The 21,383-nt window shown below is 42.1% G+C and overlaps 1 protein-coding gene across 14 annotated transcripts in view; it reads right to left on the reverse strand.

Moving 5' to 3' along the window:
- MYO5A (myosin VA) overlaps positions 1 to 21,383 on the reverse strand; it is a 4,204,798-nt gene that overhangs the window by 2,687,641 nt on the left and 1,495,774 nt on the right. For all 14 annotated transcript variants that reach the window (XM_044078829.1, XM_044078834.1, XM_044078828.1 and 11 more), the window contains exon 4: positions 317 to 461. In XM_044078829.1, coding sequence (XP_043934764.1) covers positions 317 to 461 — 145 coding nt within the window. The remainder of the gene's footprint in view (positions 1 to 316; positions 462 to 21,383) is intronic.

Raw genomic sequence — 21,383 nt, forward strand, 5'->3', positions numbered from 1 at the left:
TGTGAAACTCAAACCCTGCACCTTGTGTTTGTAAGGCAAACATCTTAAGCATTAGGCCACTCTCTCAACCCCATGTAGGAGCACAATCTAAGGATATTTTACATGTATCCTAGTAAAACTTGAAAATTTCATTTGAACAAGACAAACCATTTTAGTACATACTGCTGTTACACCAAAGCAGCAAAAATATCCAAAACAATAAGTATTAAGGTTAAACACATTTTTAAAAGCTAGATTAGTAAAGGAATAATGATTTGCTATCTGTCTTTCTATTGCACTCTTGAAAAGAATTAAAAAATATCTGATTTATACATACCTGGCCATCTGCTTATAGGCTTCCTCAGCCACAGCAAAGATGTGAGGATCCATATCCCCCATGTTCTGTCCACTGTATGCATTGATGATATCCTCCCCATAAATAGGCAGCTGCTCGTAAGGGTTAATAGCTACTAAGACAATACCTAAAAAGAGAAAATACAAGTATTAGAAATATACAGACTTTGAAGTTAAAATTAATACTGCAGAATCTTGATTCTATGACAAGATAAACAGCATTTTTAATACAGGGTTAAGCCTCAGATTTGAGAAATCTGACAGCAGGACTGCTAGATGTGATCTGCAACATAGCATAAGAGAATCAAAGATTACCTATATCATCATCTTATACACTGGCATTTGATATGCCAATCACGTCCAGCCGGTGATAACCAACTAATCATACAGTGACCCCCCCCCCCCCCATTAATATTCCAAAATGTGCACGCCGACTGGTCAGCGTGCCTGTTGTAAATCCGACTTATACTAAATCTCCCGGACTTTTTCCATTAGTATCAGTCTTTACTTCTTTTTTTTTTGTGTTAGGCAGCAACGGAGAATGGAAGAGCTCCGTTGCTGTAATTACTCTGTGTTAAACAAGTTTAACATGGCGAGATATCTTTAAAAAAGCAACGGAAATCTTCCTTTCTCCGTTGCTTTTTTAAAGCTGTCTTGCTATGTTAAATGCGTTTAACATAGTGAGACAGTTTAAAAAAGGGAATAGAGATCTTCATTTCTCCGTTGCTTTTTTTAAAGATATCTCGCTATGTTAAACTAGCGAAACAACTTTAAAAAAGCAACTGAGATCTCCCTTTCTCCATTGCTTCCTCTACACACAGCTCTGATGTACTGCGCGCGTAAGCATACGTAGTACATCAGAAATGTTCCAGGATACCGGACAGCTGCGGAAGGGCAGCACGGAGGCATTATACAATGCCATTATTTAAGAAAAGTAAGTATTTTTTTTTCTTAAATAATGTCATTGTATAATAGCAATAACCCACTTTTGGGTGTGGGTAATGCTGGATTTACCCATGGTTGTCTTTGTTTGGCCACTCGGGCTTCACCCTCGTGACCAAACCACACCAACCGTGGGTAAATCCAGCATTACCCACACCCAGGCATGGGTTATTGCTTAAATAAAACACAACCCAGTTTAGTCTGTTTTCTGTATTAGAGCACTAATCTCAACAGTCACGTAACAGTCAGGCAATGGAGGCTGAGGGAATCAAACCTTGCACCACTGGATCACAGGAAACAGCTCGTTAACATCTCTTTAATCCTATAATCCCAAATGCCAGTATGATATTAGAAGCGGGTAATAGCAAAGCAAAACAAAGCAGCAGCATTTATTACAGCAGGCCAAGCAAACTGTTTATGAGGCTCAGTTCTGAACTACCCATTAAAAGATATCATCTAATGCACAACAGGCCCCTTCTCAGCTACAATGTTTGTCAGAATTCAGTCCACCTCAGGAGAACACCATTACCAAACTATTCCCCCCTCTGGTAAACTACTTACTAACAGCAGAATTTCATCTGTAGAAGTCAGCCTCCAAAATATCCTATCAACGAAACCAGCTTGTTGAACATAATAAAATAACCCAAACAATTTTCTTCCAAACTGCCAGTACCTGCCACCCAACCCACTGTGATACTAGCATGGTTCATAGGTATACGTTAGGCTAACAACCACTACCGCCTTTATAAGCCTAGTAGTGTAAGCCAAATGTGTCCAACAAGTTATATTTTTTAGATGTTTATACAGGGGATGATTGTTGGTTATGACATGATTTACTGACTGCCTCTGTCCATCAGAGACAAAGGCTCCAGATCAGAGGTGAACTTTCAATTTCCCATCCAATAGTCCAGGTTACACTTTAGGGTTAGTTTCACATGGATGGGTAGTCTATTCCAGAGAATGAGAATTTTCTAATACAAATCTGTGTCTCCAACATGTCCTATTTATGTTGCAAGTACAATTTAGGTCTCTAGATCTAGTAGCGCCGATCATGTTTGTTTTGCAGCTGTACAAAAGGTTCAGAGTGGGGTCCAGGGATGCTTTGTGTGGCAAACATAGGTTGCCTCTCAGGACTATGAAGAAGACTGAGTATACAGAGAGGGCTTTGAGGCAACTCATGGAAGGATATTCCAGAGGATGGCCAAACCAAAGTCTGCCCTATTCCTACAGATCAAATCTAGCTTACAGTGAGAATAAGTGTGTGAAGAACATTGGAATAAGGGGCTGACATATAAATGTTATCAACTGAAGCCCTAGAAAAGAAGATTGAGGAAGCTGAGACAGACCTAGTTGAATGAACACCGACTGTTTTGGACAGACTCAAGCCTTTCTCTCTCTATAAACATGAGAAATACAATCTGACAGCCATATAGATAAGGAAACTTTGGAGACTCTGGTCCATTTTGGCTTTAGAAAAAGGAAATAAATAGTTGATCGGTCTTCCTGAAGGATTTGGTATGGTGGAGGTAGAAGCAAAGTGGTCAGTCAACATCCAGCAAGTGAAGCATATACTGCCATTTACTGGAGAAATTAGGAAAGAAAAATGGAAGATTAATGCACTGGTTCAGTGAGACCTTGGACATTACTTTGGGAACAAAGGGTGGACTTAGTTCTGAGGGACACACTATCTTTTTGGAAAATTATGTAAGGTGACTTGCAGTACAATGCCTTTAGCTCAGACTCTTTGCTGAAATTACTGGTACTAGAAAAATCTTTTTTCTAAGTCAAACATTTAATTTTCCACCCTGGCAGCAGGTTCAAAGTGAGGATGGGCCAATGCCTGATTCAACATAATCACATCACAACAAGGAGTATGGTCCTTAAGAAGGGGTCTGAGCAAGAAGGCTCCTCTCATGAAAGCTTTGGTATATCCAAGGGAAGCTAATGTTGTATGATGCTCCTCAACATGAAAATTAGAAATAGCCACTAACTGGACATTAATGGTTGAATAGCTGGCCCCAGCTTGGAAATTGGACATCAGAAAATCTAACAATGAAGGGAAAAAGAGCTGAAAATAGATCCAGATTCCTTTGGGAGGCCCAGATAAAAATTCTCTTCCATTTCATTTTGTAAATTATCCCAGTAGAGGTTTGTCTGTGAATTACTGGAGAAGAGAGCTTGGATTACAGGGGAAAAATGCTTGGACTGAGTAAACATCAATGTAAGTGAAGAAACCGAGTAGTTAACTTGCGAGCCTGAATGTTTGGATGACACGTATGCCAGAAGGATGAGAAAGAAGTTCTGGATCAGGATCCAACCCCAAGGGAGGGTGAATCAAATGAGGACAAAGAAAGTGAAACCCCACCTGAAAAGGCCAGAGCAGTGTAATGAGGATGACCGTGATCTTCCTCTATGATGCTTTCTGCAGAAACTTTGGACTTAGAGTAGGGGGGGAGGCACTGAGAAGACTGAGGGACCAAACATGCATCAAAGAATCCCCCAGTGACTCCTCCTCTGGCGAGGTCACAGCAAAGAACCTACTGCATTTGGTGTTGTGGGACGAGGCAAACAGATCACAAAATGGGCTGCCCCATCAACAAAAAACCTGTTACACCACTGCTGGAATGAGGGAGCACTCATAAGGTAGTACAATAGACCAGCTCAATCTGTCCACCAGAAGAGTGGAGTTCCTCAGTACAGGCACTGCAATCAGAAAGCAATCAGACATTTTTGCTCACTACCACACTCACATTCCTTTCCATTACATTGAGAAGCGAGGAGTTCCCCCTTGTTTGTTGATGTACCAGACGACAGACATGTTATCCATGTGGATAGAAATCATCCTTAAGAGGAAGGACGCCCTGAAAGACTTGCAGTGCTTGGAGTATTGCCCTCATCCCCGGAGCATTGCTGTGGAGAGTAGCCTCTCAGGCAGACCACATTCCTTGGACCGTCTTTCCCATATAATGCCATCCTCACCCTAACTGGGAAGCATCTGTGGTCACAGTGGCCTTGGTAAGAGGAATACAAATGGATAGCCCTGAGAAACTAAGATCGAATTCACCATATTGTGTGTGTCCTACAAATATCTGTCAGATGAACTCAAAAACTCATGGGTTGGTATTTGATGGACCACTGTACCTCAAGTGTCCACTGTAGAACTCTCTTGCAGTATCTGGCCAGAGGGACAAGGGTGACGGACTCTACTGATCCCAGAAGCTGGAGAACAGGTTTGACTGGTGTCATCGGACAGGACAGGAACTTTAGTGCCTGGGTTTGCAAGGTGGGCAATCTGCTGTCTGGCAGCTCTGCTATCCTGGTTACAATATCTAGATGGGCACTTATGAATTCCAATGTCTAGACTGGAAGGAACTGAGATTGGTCTAATCTTCTTATGATTTCTAACAGGGAATAATGATGGAGCAGACAATCCCTGGCCTGAACAAGAAAAGACCTGGCAGGAGTGGAAATGAGCCAGTTTTCTAGATAAGGGATCACCTGGAATCCTTACAGTCCGTGGTGACCTGTGACCACCGTCACCACGCTTGGTGAACTCTGGAGGGGGGGTCTGCAATGAGACCACAGGGAAGGGGAATGAAAGTACAGTTGTGTACACTTACCATAAATGTAGATGTTCAAGTGCATTCACTGTTGCAGTCCTTACATTTGGGTAATCTGCTGGCAGGTTGCCCTCAGTCGGCCTGATTAACAAAGTCTTGGGCCCTGCGTCGGTTGCTGTCTCTTCTTCCATGACATCAGGGGTATAAAACATGCAGCAGACGCAATTACATCAGTTTTTCTTGCCCCAGATGTCAGGTGCCCCCCCTAATGGGGAGCAAATAAACACAAAAACACAAAGGTATACCTCCAACCAAAAGCAAATGCACCAAAAAGGCTTTTAAGAATAGGAAAGGAAAGGAGAGGTATAGTCAGAAAAAACTAGGGGGCTGGAGGGAGGGTAACCAGGACTGCAACAGTGAATACACTTGAACATCTACATTTATGGTAAGTGTGCACAACTGTATTATGTTCTTCGTGTTTCACTGTTGCAGTCCTTACATTTGGTTAGATTCCCAAAGCTATGGATGGGAGGAGGAGTTTATACAGCATTAGGGCCATCTATAAGGCCCTGCAAGGCAGCAGTGGTAAAGCCAGCTCTGGATTTAGAGAAAATTGGTAAATGATAGTGCTTGGTGAAAGTATGTACAGAACTCCAGGTAGCAGCTTCTAGGATATCTATGGAAGGAACACCTCTGAGAAAGGCTGCAGAAGTAGATGCAGCCCTGGTGGAGTGAGATCTGATCCCCTGGGGGATAGGTTTTCCATGGTGCTTATAGCAGAAATGAATGCAATGGCTTATCCATTTAGAAATGGTTTGTTTTGAAATAGCCTTCCCCTCTGGCCCTGCAGCAAATGCTACCAGCAATTGTTCAGATTTTCTTCGAGATTTAGTTCTGTCCAAGTAGAATCTTAGTTGTCTGTGCACATCCAAGGAATGCAGACTCCGTTCCCCTTTGTTCTGTGGATTGGGGAAGAAGGTTGGCAAATGAATGGACTGATTAAGAGCCACACTGGAAACCACCTTGGGCATGAAGGATGGATTGGTCCTGAGAGATACCCTCTCCACATGAAAGATGATGAAAGGCTCCACTGCCATAAGGACCTGTAATTCAGATATCCTTATAGCTGAAGTGATTTCTAAAAGGAAGGCTGTTTTCCAAGAAATACATTTTTAAGTCTGGAGTAGCAGCTGTCTCGAAAGGAGGTAGAGTGAGTTTCTCCAAACCAAAGTTAAGGTCCCAGGCAGGGGTAGGAGCTCTCCTGGGTGGCCTCCAGTTTTTTGCCCCTCTGAGATACTGCTTGAGCAGAGGATGAGAGAAGAGGAGTGGTTCTGTGTTATAGTGAGCTGAAATAGCTGAGGCATGGATTTTAATGGAGGGAAAAGACAGGCCCTTGTGAAGCATCTCAGTTAGGTATTGCAAAATCTGAGGTAAATTGGGTGCTGCTCTGCTCATCTCTAAAGACTGGTTCCAGGCACAGAATCTTTTCCATTTGTCAGCATAAGATTTTCTAGTACTAGGTCTCCTCACCTCCAAGATAACATCCATCACAGGTTTGCTGATGGATGATAAGGGTGAATTTAAGTGATTAGCCAGGCTGCAAGGTTCAATGTTGGAAGATGAGGGCGCAGAATTTGGTTCTCCTGCTGAGACAGCAGGGAAGGGGTCTGAGGCAGGTGCCATGGAGATATTTGCGACACACTGCGCAGGAGGGGGTACCAGTGTTGGCACGGCCAGTCTGGAGCAATCAAAATCATCCTTGGTTTGTCCTGTTTGACTTTTAGTAGAACTTTGGTGAGCAGAGGCAGAGGGGGATAGGTGTAGACTGTAGGTTTTTCCAGCTGAAGGACACAGCATCCACTTTCCAGGCTTATTTGTGGGGAGTCCTTGTGCAAAACTTGTCCAACTGGTAGTTCTGGAGAGAGGCAAATAGATCTATGTCTGGGCTCCCCCATTCGCTTGTCAACATGTTGAAAATCCATGGTTCCAGTTTCCACTCATGTGGGTCCATGAGGTTTCTGCTTAGTCCATCTGCCAGTGTACTCAACTTTCCTGGCAGGAATTGAGCTTGAAGATGCACTTGGTAGCTCAAGGCTGTGTTCCACAATGCCATGGCTAGTCTGCAGAGGGGGTAGGAATGTGCACCCCCCCTGCTTGTTTATGTACCACATAACAGTGGTGTTGTCCATCTTTATCAATAGTTGTCCTGGAAAAATGTAGTCCTTGAAGGCTGTCAGAGCATTCTGTACAGCTAACATTTCTTTTTGATTGATATGTAGGTGCATTTGATTTGGGTTCCATTTGCCCTGAATGCACTTCCCTGCCAGGTGAGCCCCCCATGAAGAGTGATGCATCTGTAGTTAGGGTTTGGGCGGCAGGGGGTAGTGTGAATGGTAGTTCCTTGTTTTGGTAGCAAGCCTCTGCCCACCATAGGAACTCTAGGCGTAGGCACGGTATGATAGGAATCATTGTTTGCAGGCTGTGACAGTGTTGACTCCATAGACTTTTTAGATACCACTGTAGTTTCCTCATATGCAGTACTGCATATGGAATTAAAAGAATGCAGGAGGCGATGAACCCCAAGGCTTGCAGTACTTGTCTTGCAGATAGCAGAGTTTTTGTGGCCACTTGTTTGAAGTAAGTTACCAAATGAATTTGCTTCTCTGGTGTGAGGAAAGCCATCTGGGCAGTTGTATTCAAGCTTGCACCCAGGAATGTAATCTGTTGAGAGGGTACCAGTTGTGATTTATTTTCATTTATGGTGTACCCCAGACAAGTTAGAACCCGTTTTACAAATGCCAGATGATTTAGAAGTATGCCCTGGTTTTCTGCTTGAATTAGACAATCATCCAGGTATGGGTATATTTGAATATTTCTTTGTCTGCAAAATGCAATAACTGGAACCAGGCACTTTGTGAATACCCTGGGCGCAGTAGACAAGTCAAAGGGCAGTGCAGAGAACTGATAATGCGAGTAGCTTGCTTTGAAGCGTAGGTATCTTCTGCAAGATTCCCTGATTGGGATGTGCAGGTATGCTTCTTTTAAATTTAGAGTTGCCAACCAGGTGTCTTTGCCTAGCATAGGAAGTAACTGGTGAAGAGTCAGCATCTTGAATTTTGGAATCTTCAGAAAGGTGTTTAGAGTAGACAGGTCCAGAATTGGACGCTATGATTTGTCTTTTCTGGGTACCAGAAAAAGCCTGGAATAGAAACCTTATTCCTTTTCCTCTTCTGGTACCAGTTGAATAGCCCCCATGCTTAAGAGGGAAAGTACTTGTTTTTGAGCCTCTGCCCACTGATTTGGGGGCAGGTCTGGCCACCTGTTTGGTGTTGGCAACGTGTGGAAATGAAATCTGTATTCCTGGGACACTATAGATAAAAACAAAAAACCACAGTCACCTTGCTCCAGCAACAGAAATAGAAAAATAATCCAACTGCTTGGAAAAGCCAAAGAATTTTCTAAACGCAAGTTTATTAGGAGCGTTTTCGCCGTGCTCACTGGCGTGGCTTCCTCAGAGAAAATTTCAATTAAAATAACAAAGTGCAGCATTTATTCTATACAGAAAGGAAGTGATGTCATTAAAATGTCATTTAAGAAATAAAAATACCTTCATGTTGCCAATTTAATAATATATGCAACATGAAAGCGAAAGACAACTATAAATCGTCTTTCAAACAGTTATATTCTTATAAAAAAAGGTTCATATACTCACAAATACATATGTGCATATAATAATCAATCGAAGTATAAAAAAGTGTACCCAAAAGTATTCTGATACCGCTCAATTAATCATGTAAACAAAAATCATTAATAAAGTAAAAAGTTAAAAATATCCTGACTTGTTTCAAAGAGCCTGTAGTAATAAAAGAGTACAAACAATTAAAAGCTTAACAAAAGGTCCTTAAAAACCTTATACATGTCAAGGAAATCTAGTAATATAGAGATCCAATCAGGAGGTCAACATACCTATGAGGTGCTTATAGGGCAAAAAAACACACACCTAATTATATTAATAAGAGGTATTATAAGTAAAAAAAGACTAGACTGAGCTATAAGAGTAAATAGTAGTCAGTAATTCATCTTAAGTAACTTCTCATTTTTAGGACAGGCAAAATGTTACAGTTATCATTCAATCCAGGAAAATGGAAGGCGTCTGTTCTAAATTGCCATTCTAACTCTAAAATTTCTAACAGTAATGTAGTTGGGCCACCTCTAAGAGATGTTTTTGTTTGATCAATTGCCATAAATGAGAAACTGTGCCCTGATTGGTCTATAATATGCTTAGCTAAAGCATTGCTTTCATTTCTATTATTAATAGCGTACAAATGCTCGTACATACGATCGCGCAACCTACGATCAGTCTTTCCGATATAGAAAAACGGGCAGCAATCGCATAACGCCACGTACACTACTGACTTACTTTCACAATTAAGGGGAACCCTTATAGTGAACTTCTTGTCCCTCACAGTGAACGTCTGACCAGATCTGGTTTTGTAACATCTGTTACAAAAACCACAGGGGTACATGCCCAATTTCTTATTATAATACTTATTGGAAAAGTCCCTCTGCAATAACTCTTTTAAATTAATGTTTCTTTTAAAAACAAATCTAGGGAAATGTCCAAATTTCTTTGTCAAAATGGGATTACTTAAAATAAAATCCCAATTTTTCCGTATAATTGTAACTATTTCCCTGGAATCAAAACTATATGTAGTGACATAACTCAAAGATGGATCAAAACTAGTTCTTTCACTATTACTTACAACTTCAGTCGCAAAGGAACATTCTAAAGTGGGTGTCACTGCATCATTAGATTGCAATTCACATGCTGGATTTTTCATAGATAAAATGGATTTAAAAAAACCATTAACTTTTTAAATTTACTTCATTAAAAAGTTCATCAATAAACTGCAATGGATAATTTCTTTTAAGAAACATATCTGTTAATAGATTACATTCCTCATGAAAGTACTCAAACGTACTGCACATCCTTGCTGCTCTAACAAATTGCCCCTTAACGATCGCTCTCTTTTGTCTGTAGGGGTGATGGCTAGAAAAGTGCAAGAATGAGTTGCAGTACGTTGGTTTTCGATGTATTTTTGAAACAAAGATTTGAGATTGTAAATCCTTCAAAAGCTTCACGTCCAGATAATCAATATCCGACGTAGAAAAATTATGAGTAAATTTCAGAAATTCTGAAGTATTGTTAATGGTGGACACAAAAGTATTGGCCATTATACTATCACCTTCAAATAAAATGAAGATGTCATCTAGGTATCTTGTGTACAATTTGACTGGTTTTACAAGGTCAATTGAGGAAAAAACAAAATGTTTTTCCCAATAGCTCATGAAAAAGTTAGCCACCGATGCACCACAAGGAGAGCCCATGGCTACTCCTTGTTTCTGCAAATAGTATTTCTTGTCAAAGATGAAATAATTTAATGACAACACTATGTCCAAAATTTCGGTGATAATGTCAATCTCATTTTTTGGAGCTCCAAGTTCTAAAAGGAGAAGGGCTAACCATTCAAGAGCTTCCTGGTGGGGAATTGAAGTGTACAAGTCAACCACATCAACAGTGAGGAAATTAACCTCACTGCTGAAGGGTTGACTGTTGATGGCCTCCAAAAAAGACCAGGAATCCTTACAAATTCCAGGTAAATATACTACATACTTTGACAGCAATTTGTCAACCAGCCTAGCACAAGAATACGTCATAAATGACCTTCCGTCAATTAAGGCCCTCATAGGCGGATTCTTCAAGTCCTTGTGTACCTTTGGTATGCCGAACATAACTGGAATTTTTGGCAATGTCATATCAATAAAGTTGTAAGTGTCCAAGTCTATTTTATTTTCGAGAAATAAATCACGAAAATACCCTTTTATTCTATTGTGTGCCCCTTGTACCTCATTATAAGATGCTTCAGCATATGCGGGTGGCTCTAAAATAGAATACATCTTCTCCTTATAAGTTTGATCATCAAATATGACCAGACCTCCCCCCCCTTTGTCAGGTTTAAGGAGTCTGACCGAGGTGTTACAAAGATTGTCCAATAATTGGATTTGTTCTTTAGAGGTATTAAATTCATAGGGTGATCTCTTCCCTGTCCTGTCATTAAAGAAATGTCTAAGATCCACCTCACAAACCTGCTCAAATAGCAATAAAGAGGGATGTAAAGGTGGATTAAAAACACTAGGAAGTTTTAGTGTGTAAGACAAGTCTGAACTCTCAGATTCACTATTAAAAAACAACTTTAAATTAAGCTTTCTTACAAAGCATTTCAAATTTATAATTTCTTTAGATATATCACCAAATCTAGATGGTATAAAAGTATACCCATACGCCAGCAATTCAACCAATTCATCGGTAAGTTGGAGGTCTGTAAAGTTATATATTTTAAAGTCACCATTCTGGTTCATAATGATTTTTGGACCTTGTTGAACCAAAGGGATATCTAAGTCATTTGGAACTCCATCTAATGTCTCTTCGTCGGCAGTCATTTCAGTATTTGAAATCAGTTCCAATTCTGTCTCCTGCTGGGCCGTTGGCGTGGGTTGCGTTGGCCTAAAAAATTATTATTCATGTAATAATTCTGTTTAGAATTGTTGTTGCCCATGTTGTTATTAGCATTTAAGCCTTTAATTCTGTTACTACGTCTGGGACCAGTATTAACATTGTTAGAGGAGTCATCTTCTAACAAGTCGTCATTGTCAATAGGTGTCATCATCAATTTCAACAGAATTAGTAACAGGATTCCTTTCGCTAACTACAGGAACTTTTTTGTCCAAAAACTGGAGCTTAGGGTAAGCGTTGTCATTTTGGTACGCTTGCCTGTCTCTCACCAGTTTTTTAGCCTTGTTTTGTTTCAACTTTACCAGCATTGCCTCTATGCTGGTCAGTGTACGGTCGTAATCATATTTAAACATGGGAAAGTTTAAGTCATCTTTTAGTTGCTTGTCCAACAAGTCAATTTCAGTTAACAATTGCCCCACCTGAAGCTCATAATGCTTAATAATAAGCTGTAACAGTTGTGTTCCTTGCATTTGAAAGAGCTCCTTTAATTCGCTAAAGAAGGCCCCATTGTTAAGTAAGCCGGATGGTGAAAAAGAATTACGTAGGCCTTTCGGTATTAACCCTTCGTGTATGCATTGTTTAAAATATGCAGATTCTAGTTGTAACTTTTTTAATTTCAAAACTTTACTGTCAAACAGCTTAAGCTTATCCGAAAGGGATACAGTATTTTCTTTAGTATTTACAAGCCCAGTGTTATCAGCATTTTGGCTCGAAAAGGCAAATGCCTCAGTATTTAGCATCCATGCCGCTAAATTAGACAAGTTACTTACATTACTGCCAGTGGTAAAGTTGTTAACACCATTACCATTTGAATGAATGCGCTGAGTCTGTAGAATGATATTTAAACCTCCGTTCGGTTGCAAGGCGTTCTGATTAAACGAACGCCCATTTAAGCCAGATGTACCCGCTACAACGTTGGTCAAGTTAGCATCCCTGGACCGTGCACTTGTTGTGGGACTTGTATTATTTCCACCACGGTCTGGAACAGCAAACAATGCAGGGGGCGGTTGTGCTGCCGGAATATAATCCTCAGCTGAAGATGCAAAACCATTATGCGGTAAAGGCAAACCACTCACTTCCGGAGTTACGTTGTTCCTAGTCACATCACTCCTTTCAACTGCATCAAGCCTAGCATTCAGCCTGTCAAGCTTCTCAGACAAGGCTGCTAGTGTCATAGACATTTTGCTTGTAAAATCCGAATTTTCATGATTGAGCCCATTAGCGTTTAAAGTTGAAAAAATGTTCGGAGTGCTGGGGCTATCAGGTCTTTCCGTGGCCATACGACAAACCGGTGTAGACACAAACAGCAACAAACCAGATAAAAACAAAAAACCACAGTCACCTTGCTCCAGCAACAGAAATAGAAAAATAATCCAACTGCTTGGAAAAGCCAAAGAATTTTCTAAACGCAAGTTTATTAGGAGCGTTTTCGCCGTGCTCACTGGCGTGGCTTCCTCAGAGAAAATTTCAATTAAAATAACAAAGTACAGCATTTATTCTATACAGAAAGGAAGTGATGTCATTAAAATGTCATTTAAGAAATAAAAATACCTTCATGTTGCCAATTTAATAATATATGCAACATGAAAGCGAAAGACAACTATAAATCGTCTTTCAAACAGTTATATTCTTATAAAAAAAGGTTCATATACTCACAAATACATATGTGCATATAATAATCAATCGAAGTATAAAAAAGTGTACCCAAAAGTATTCTGATACCGCTTAATTAATCATGTAAACAAAATCATTAATAAAGTAAAAAGTTAAAAATATCCTGACTTGTTTCAAAGAGCCTGTAGTAATAAAAGAGTACAAACAATTAAAAGCTTAACAAAAGGTCCTTAAAAAACACACACCTAATTATATTTATTTATATTATATAATTATATGTTTTTTTGCCCTATAAGCACCTCATAGGTATGTTGACCTCCTGATTGGATCTCTATATTACTAGATTTCCTTGACATGTATAAGGTTTTTAAGGACCTTTTGTTAAGCTTTTAATTGTTTGTACTCTTTTATTACTACAGGCTCTTTGAAACAAGTCAGGATATTTTTAACTTTTTACTTTATTAATGATTTTGTTTACATGATTAATTAAGCGGTATCAGAATACTTTTGGGTACACTTTTTCATACTTCGATTGATTATTATATGCACATATGTATTTGTGAGTATATGAACCTTTTTTATAAGAATATAACTGTTTGAAAGACGATTTATAGTTGTCTTTCGCTTTCATGTTGCATATATTATTAAATTGGCAACATGAAGGTATTTTTATTTCTTAAATGACATTTTAATGACATCACTTCCTTTCTGTATAGAATAAATGCTGCACTTTGTTATTTTAATTGAAATTTTCTCTGAGGAAGCCACGCCAGTGAGCACGGCGAAAACGCTCCTAATAAACTTGCGTTTAGAAAATTCTTTGGCTTTTCCAAGCAGTTGGATTATTTTTCTATTTCTGTTGCTGGAGCAAGGTAACTGTGGTTTTTTGTTTTTATCTGGTTTGTTGCTGTTTGTGTCTATCCCTGGGACACTATATTTAAAACCCATTTGTCCTGGGTTATGAGTTCCCAGTTCTTTGCATGAAGAGCAATCTTTCCCCCCAAAGGGACGGTTAAAAGATAAGTGCTCGGTAATTTTAAAAGGAAGTAATTGAGACTGTTTACTATAGGGGTGTGTCTTGTTATTTCCAGATTCGGAAGTGGAGGCCCCCAATGCTTAGTTCTGAGAGTCCCCTGGTACTGAAACCTGGGGTTTTTGGTGTGTCTGGGTTTGGCTTGAGAAGATATGAAAGGGGCTGGAAAGGACCAATTCTAAGTAGGCCAGTGCCTACTAATTCTTGGAGGTTGCACTTGTAAGAAATTTTTAACAGTTTGCATAGATTTAGCTTTATCTTCCATCTTTTCTAGAACTTCTTCAGCCTTATTGCCAAACAGGTGGTCCTGATTTAAAGGAGCATCCGACAATTTAGCTTTAACAAGATCAGGCAAAGATTGCTCCTTAAGTCAAGCATGCCTTCTAAGCACAGACCCAGCAACAGCAGCCCTGCAGGAGGCCTCTAAAGAATCAAAACCACATTGCAAAATATGTTTTCCAACTTGTTCAGCAGAATGCATTAAATCCTGTAAATCTTTATTTTCCACACAGTCAGGAATCAACATCATTTTCTGTTTAAGCAGTCCAATAATATGCTGTTGATATTTTAACATATGAAATTGGCAGTTTAAAGCTCTGATTGCCAAGGTTGCAAAAGTATAAACCTTTTTACCCCATCTATCCAGCGCCCTGGAGTCTCTATCAGAAGGGGTAGGATTTTTAGCAGTAGAAGCCTTAATGCCCTTGGGTCCCTGAGAAATGGTTTCTGGATCTGTAACAGGATTTTTGAAAAGGAACTTGTGGGACTCAGGAACCCTGTAGTATCTGTCAGGTTTACTAGGAGCCAGAGGCAGGAAATCAGGGGCCAAAATGGATTCCGAGAACACATCATCAACAATGTCTAGTACAAGACGTATAGCAAAAGGCCTATGCTGAGGTAAAAGAAGGAAATCCCTAAGCCTCTTTTCTGAATCAGAAAATTCTTGGCTTTCCCAGTGGAAATGCTCCCTTAAAGTATGTAAAGTTTCCCTCAAAAGAAAAATGCTCAGGAGAGGAAGCAGAGGGAATGGAATCCTCTGCATCAGAATCCTCATAAGTAGGTATGGACAAATCCAGGACATTAGAAGAGTCAGAAGAAACAGAATCCTGATCAAAAGATTCATAACCAAGCTTAGCCCTAGGACTCTTAGAGGGGGGGGGGGTTGACTACTCCTGATTAGAGTAATTAGATCTTCAGCCATTTTTATCATTTGTTTTTTAGGCATAGGGGCCTGAACATGTGGCCTGGGCATCGTTTTTTTAGACATGGATCGAGATTTAGGCCTTAGTAATGAAGGCGGTGTCGATTTAATATGCAAGTCTGTAGGCCTGAATACACCCTCAGAAGCCAGTGCCTACACAGCAGCTCCAGAGCCATCCAAGGTAGAGACATCCACGGGTTCCATAGGTGAAGCATCTCGCGGCATACCAGACTCCAAACGGGTCTCAGTAGAGGCCTGCGAATCAGAAGTAGCGGGTATCAGGGGCTGCGAAAGTGCTTCACTGAGTACCGGCGAACTGGCGACTGGCTTAGGAGAAGCGTTGTCAGCAGTTCTGGACCTCAGCGGCCTGTCTCTGTCTTTATCTTTGCATTTTTTTGGAATCCCGGTAGTCGGATGGCTAACCAATAACATTTCTGGGTAATTAAACCGAGAACCGAAATATTTAGAGGCAAAAATGTACCGACGACAGATAGTGCGCTGATTAAACAAAGCACAAAACAGACAGCAAGGTACATCGTGGTCAAGGCCTAGGCAAGGAATACAGTACGAATGAAAATCTTTATGAGGTATTTGCTTTCCACAAGTAATGCAATTATTAACTTTTACTGACATCGGTAAGGACCAAGAGAAAGTTTCCCCAATGGGGTACTACGCTTTAGGTTGAAGACTTCGGTTCTGAAACTCGAAAACGAAAACTTCAGGAGTCGGCCAACTGGCACTTGCGAACTGCTTCTACTTCGGGCACCGCACGGCAAGAAAGACTGCTATAATGGCATCGGCTGCATGTTTTATACCCCTGACGTCATGGAAGAAGGGACAGCAACCGACGCAGGACCCAAGACTTTGTTAATCAGGCAGACTGAGGGCAACCTGCCAGCAGATTACCAAATGTAAGGACTGCAACAGTGAAACACGAAGAACATCTGAAAATGACAGGCTTTCAGTCAGAAGCACTGAAACCTCTTGGACCAGCTATCCATCATAATGTGTTTGCATGTATGATGTTCGTCTATCGAGCACATCCAATCATCCTTCTTCAAAAGGGAGAGGATTGACTGCACCATGACCATCTGGAACTTTGTGTGTCTGACATACTGGTTGAGGCAGCAGAGGTCCAAAACTGGCCTGAGGTCCCCACTTTTCTTTGGCACCAAAAATAACATTGAGCAAATTCCAGATCCACTCTTCTGGTGAAAAACTTTGGGACATCCTAAACCACAGTTTCTTACCCCCTTCTGGTTTTGAAAGAAGGACCTTTGGGGGTAAAGAACCATATGCCTATGGCAGAAAGGGTTTTCCCCATCTTGCTCACTCTTAGGGAGTGTCTCCTTGACTTTCAGTTTGAAAAGGGTCAACATCGAGCGGCATTAATAAAGGACATAGTGAAAGGCTCTGCAAAGTCACATAAGCACATCCAAGCATATCTCCTTATGGTAATGTCTGTGTCAGCAGCTCTCAAAATGCCCTCGGCTCTGTTGGACAGCATGAATGTGAAGGCTTTCGATAGGGAATGTAGGGTGGCCAGCTGTGAGCCCACAATTTTCTTGTCCTCTACAGACATGAAACCTGTGAGACATTTGGAGAGTCCCTCAGTCAAATATCTCTGGAATCTTGTCACATGTGCCAGATAATTCAGTGTCCTCAAAGCAAAGATAGATGAAGCAGAAACATACTTCCAAAACTGGTCCAATGCCCTAGACTCCCTGTTACAGGGATGGACAGAAGGGCTTTCTTTGGCCAGTTTTCATGGTTGCTGTGGCTACTACCATGTCATCTACTGCTGGGGCCGTGCTCCAATGCAGACCATTCTTAGGTGCCACAAGAAACATATCAGGTTTCCAAGGGACAGGTTCAGCCACATACGACTCCTTCCATTCTCATTAAGATATTTAATCCATCATCTCATTGGCTGGAAGGACCACTAAAGAAGTAGCTGAGCCAGAGCCAAAGACCTTCAGAAAAGTACAGTTGTGTACACTTACCATAAATGTAGATGTTCAAGTGTATTCACTGTGCCGTCATCACATTTGGGTTATCCCTGCCAGGGTAGCCCTCGGCCGGCCCGAACACCAGAGGCTTAGTATTTCTGCATCAGTTGCGGACACTTCAGGACTGACGTCAGGTTGTCAGTAGTATAAAGTAAAACAGCCGGCGCCATTACATCAGTTTTTCTTGCCGCAACCTGTCAGGAGCCCCCAAAGTAGGAGCCAGGTTCTGGTGGAAGAACCCCCACCAGTAGTAAGTAAATGCCAATATGTCCCTTGTAAGGAAAGAGAAGAAAAAAGGGGATGGAGAGAGGAAAACTAGGACTGCAACAGTGAATACACTCGAACATCTACATTTATGGTAAGTGTACAGAACTGTACTATGTTCTTCATGTTTCACTGTTGCAGTCATCACATTTGGGTTGATTCCCAAAGCTGAGAAAATGGGTGGAGGCAAGTCAAGGAAACTAGGGGCTGGCTATGATGCCCTGCAAGACCGCAGGGGCAAACTCTGCCCTGGATTTGGAGAAGAGAAGCAGGTGGTAATGTTTGCTAAAAGTGTGAACAGATGTCCAGTTGGCAGCCTCCAGGACGTCCCTGGTGGGGACTCCTCTGAGGAAAGCTGCAGAGGTGGAGGCTGCTCTGGTGGAGTGAGTCCTGACCCCCTTGGGGGGAGGCTTTTTGTGTCGTTTGTAGCAGAAATTGATGCAGTGTGCTATCCATTTCGAAATGGTTTGTTTGGAGATGGCTTTGCCTTCTGCCCCTGTAGCAAAGCTAACCGGAAATTGATCAGACTTTCTGAAGGATTTAGTCCTGTCTAGATAGAATCTGAGCTGTTTGTGCACATCTAGAGAGCAGGATCCTTGCCCCCTTGTTCCGGGGATTAAAAAAAAAGGTGGGCAAATGAATGGATTGGTTGAGAGCCACACTGGACACCACCTTGGGCATGAAGGATGGGTTAGTCCTCAGGGATACCATGTCAACATGGAAGATGAAGGGTTCCACAGCCATGAGTGCTTGCAGCTCGGACACTCTTCTGGCTGAAGTGATGGCCAGAAGGAAAGCAGTCTTCCAGCAGACAAATTTTAGCTCTGCAGAAGAAGCTGGTTCGAAGGGGGATAGGGTGAGTTTTTCCAACACAAAGTTAAGGTCTCAAGCTGGGGTTGGTGCTCTTCTGGGTGGCCTCAAGTTGCTAGCCCCTCTTAGGAACTGTTTGATCAAGGGCCGTGAGAAAAGGGGCTGCTCAGTGGGAAAATGAGCAGAGATAGAGGCATGAATTTTAATAGAGGAAAAAGAGATGCCACTATGTAGTAGGTCAGCTAAGTAATCCAGGATGAGAGGGAGGGAGGGCTGTGCCGTGTTGGCTCCCTTAGCCTGAATCCAAGTGCAGAACCTTTTCCATTTGTCAGCATAAGACTTTCTAGTGCTAGGGCATCTGGCCTCAAGTATAACATCTAGAACCTGTTTACTGAGGTTGGCAGATTGATCAGGGGTTAGGGAATAAGACAAGCTGCCGCACTGAGTGTCTGCAATTGGTCTGCCAGAGAGTTGAGAGAACCTGGAAGGAATTGTGCTAACAGGTGGAGTTGCATGGCAGTGCCTTTGTGACAAAGGGTCATGGCCAGCCTGCATAGAGGGTAGAAGTGAGTCCCACCCTGCTTGCTGATATACCACATTACGATGGTGTTTGTCTGTTTTGATCAAGAGAGCCCCTGGGGAGAGAAGGGCTTGAAAGCGATCAAGGCGTGCTAGACAAGCATCATCTCTTTTTGGTTCATGTGCAGAGGGATTTGCTGTGGGCTCCATTGGCCCTGTATGCACCTGTGTCCAGGTGTGCACCCCAGGCATAGTCTGATGTGTCTGTGGTGAGGGTCTGGGCAGCAGGAGGAGGTGAGAAAGGTAGTTCCTTGTTGTGGGAGCATGCTGTTGCCCACCAAAGAAAATCTTTTCTGAGGCAAGGAATTATAGGTATGAGAGTCTCCAGATCTTGAGAGTGTTGACACCAAAGGCTTTTTAGGTACCACTGAAGTTTCCTCATATGCAGTCTGGCATATGGAATGAGTAATATGCAAGATGCCATGAACCCCAGAGCTTGCAGAATCTTTCTTGCAGAGAGCTGGGTCTGGTGGCTAGTTGAGAGAAGTAGGCTGTCAGGAAATCTTGTTTTTCTGCTGTAAGGAATGCCATCTGGGATGCTGTGTCCAGGCTTGCTTCCAGGAATATAATCCTTTGGGTGGGCACCTGCTTGGATTTCTTTTCGTTGATTGTGTACCCTAGAGAGGTTAGTAGGGACTTTACAAAGGCCAGGTGCTTGAGCAATTTTTCCTGGCTGTCTGCCTGAATGAGGCAGTTGTCTAAGTATGGGAAATCTGGATATTCCTTTGTCTGCAAAAGGCAATGGCCGGACCCAGACATTTTGTGAAAACTCTGGGAGCAGTAGATAAGACAAAGGGAAGCACAGAGAACTGTAAGTGCTGAGATCCTGCCCTGAAACTGAGATATTTCCTGCATGATTCCCTGATAGGAATATGGAGGTAGGCCTCTTTTAGATCTAGGGTGGCTAACCAAGCATCCTTGGACAGCATGGGTAGCAGCTGCTGGAGGGTGAGCATTTTGAATTTTGGGATCACCAGGAAGGTGTTTAGAATGGATAGATTGAGGATGGGCACCAGGTGCCCTCTTTTCTGTGTACCAGAAAAAGTCTGGAGTAGAAACCTTGGCGTTTTTGTTCCGCAGGAACGTGTTCTTCTGCCCCCATAGACAGCAGGGAAAGGACTTGCTTTTGCCCCTCTGCCCACTGGTTTGGAGGTAGATCTGGGAACCCTTTTGGAGTAGGAAGGGTGTGAAAAGAAAATCTGTATCCCTGGGACACTATGTTGAGAACTCAGCGGTAGTTGGTAATGGTAGCCCAGGTGCTTGCGTGAAAGGAGAGTTTTCCTCCTAGGGGTAAGTGAAGGTGTGCAGAGGGAGGGGGTGGGGGAGGTGAGTCATTATGAATTCTTACCATAAGAGGGTGGCTTAGAACTCCCTGGTTTTGAAGTGGAGGTAGTTCACTGCTTAGATCTCTGCATTCCCTGTGGCTGCTGCCCGGGGGAGTTTGGTTTCCAGGGTCTGGGCTGGACTGGCTTAGTGGAAGCAGGAAAAAAGCAGTGCTTGGTGGGACAATGCCTGCTGAACCTGGGTGGCTGAACCTGTAAGAAATCCTTAACTGTCTGCATAGATTTTGCTTTTTCTTTCCATCTTTTTTAAGACGTCTTCTGCCTTAGTGCCAAAATAAGTTGTCTTTGTGCAAGGGGGCATCCAACAATTTAGATTTGACATGGTCTGGCAAGGGCTGTTCCTTAAGCCATGCATGCCTTCAAATGGCAGATCCGGTGACTGCTGCCCTGCAAGAAGCTTCTAGGGCATCAAAACCACAGTGCAATGTGTGTTTAGTTACTTGACTTGCAGAATGAATTAACTCTTGTAACTCTTTAGATTCTGCACAAGCAGGAAAGGAAGACTTTTTGTTTGAGGAGTTCCAGGGTATGTTGCTAAAATGTTAGCATATGGAACTGACAATTTAGTGCCCTGATAGCAAGAGTAAAGTACAGTTCTGTACACCTACCATAAATGTAGATGTTCGAGTGTCTTCACTGTTGCAGTCATGACTGTAGTGTTCTCCCCTGCCGGCAGGCAGCCATCGGTCGGCCAGAATCCCAAAGTCTGGGTCCGGCGTCGGCTGTTCATCCATGCTCCCTGACGTCAGAGCGCCAGGAGTACAAAGCTGACAGCCGACGCCATCTTCTCCAGTTTTTCTTGCCCCAGATGTCAGGAGTCCCAAAATGAAAAAGGTCCCATAACCTTTGCAAATACACCTCAAAAGAATAGTGAAAAAAGGAAATACACAAAAGTAAAAATAAGAGGGGACAGGAGGGAGGAAAACCCAGACTGCAACAGTGAAGACACTCGAACATCTACATTTATGATAGGTGTACACAAATGTACTATGTTCATCGTGTTTCACTGTTGCAGTCATGACTGTAGGGTAGAATCCCAAAGCTGAAAGAAAGGGAGGTGGTCATAAAGAGGAAGGGGCGGCTAAAAGGCCCTACAAGACTGCAGAGGCAAAGCCTGCCCT

This window comes from Protopterus annectens, chromosome 7.part1, assembly GCF_019279795.1.
Source record: "Protopterus annectens isolate FY-2018-M chromosome 7.part1, PAN1.0, whole genome shotgun sequence".
NCBI lineage: Eukaryota > Metazoa > Chordata > Ceratodontiformes > Protopteridae > Protopterus > Protopterus annectens.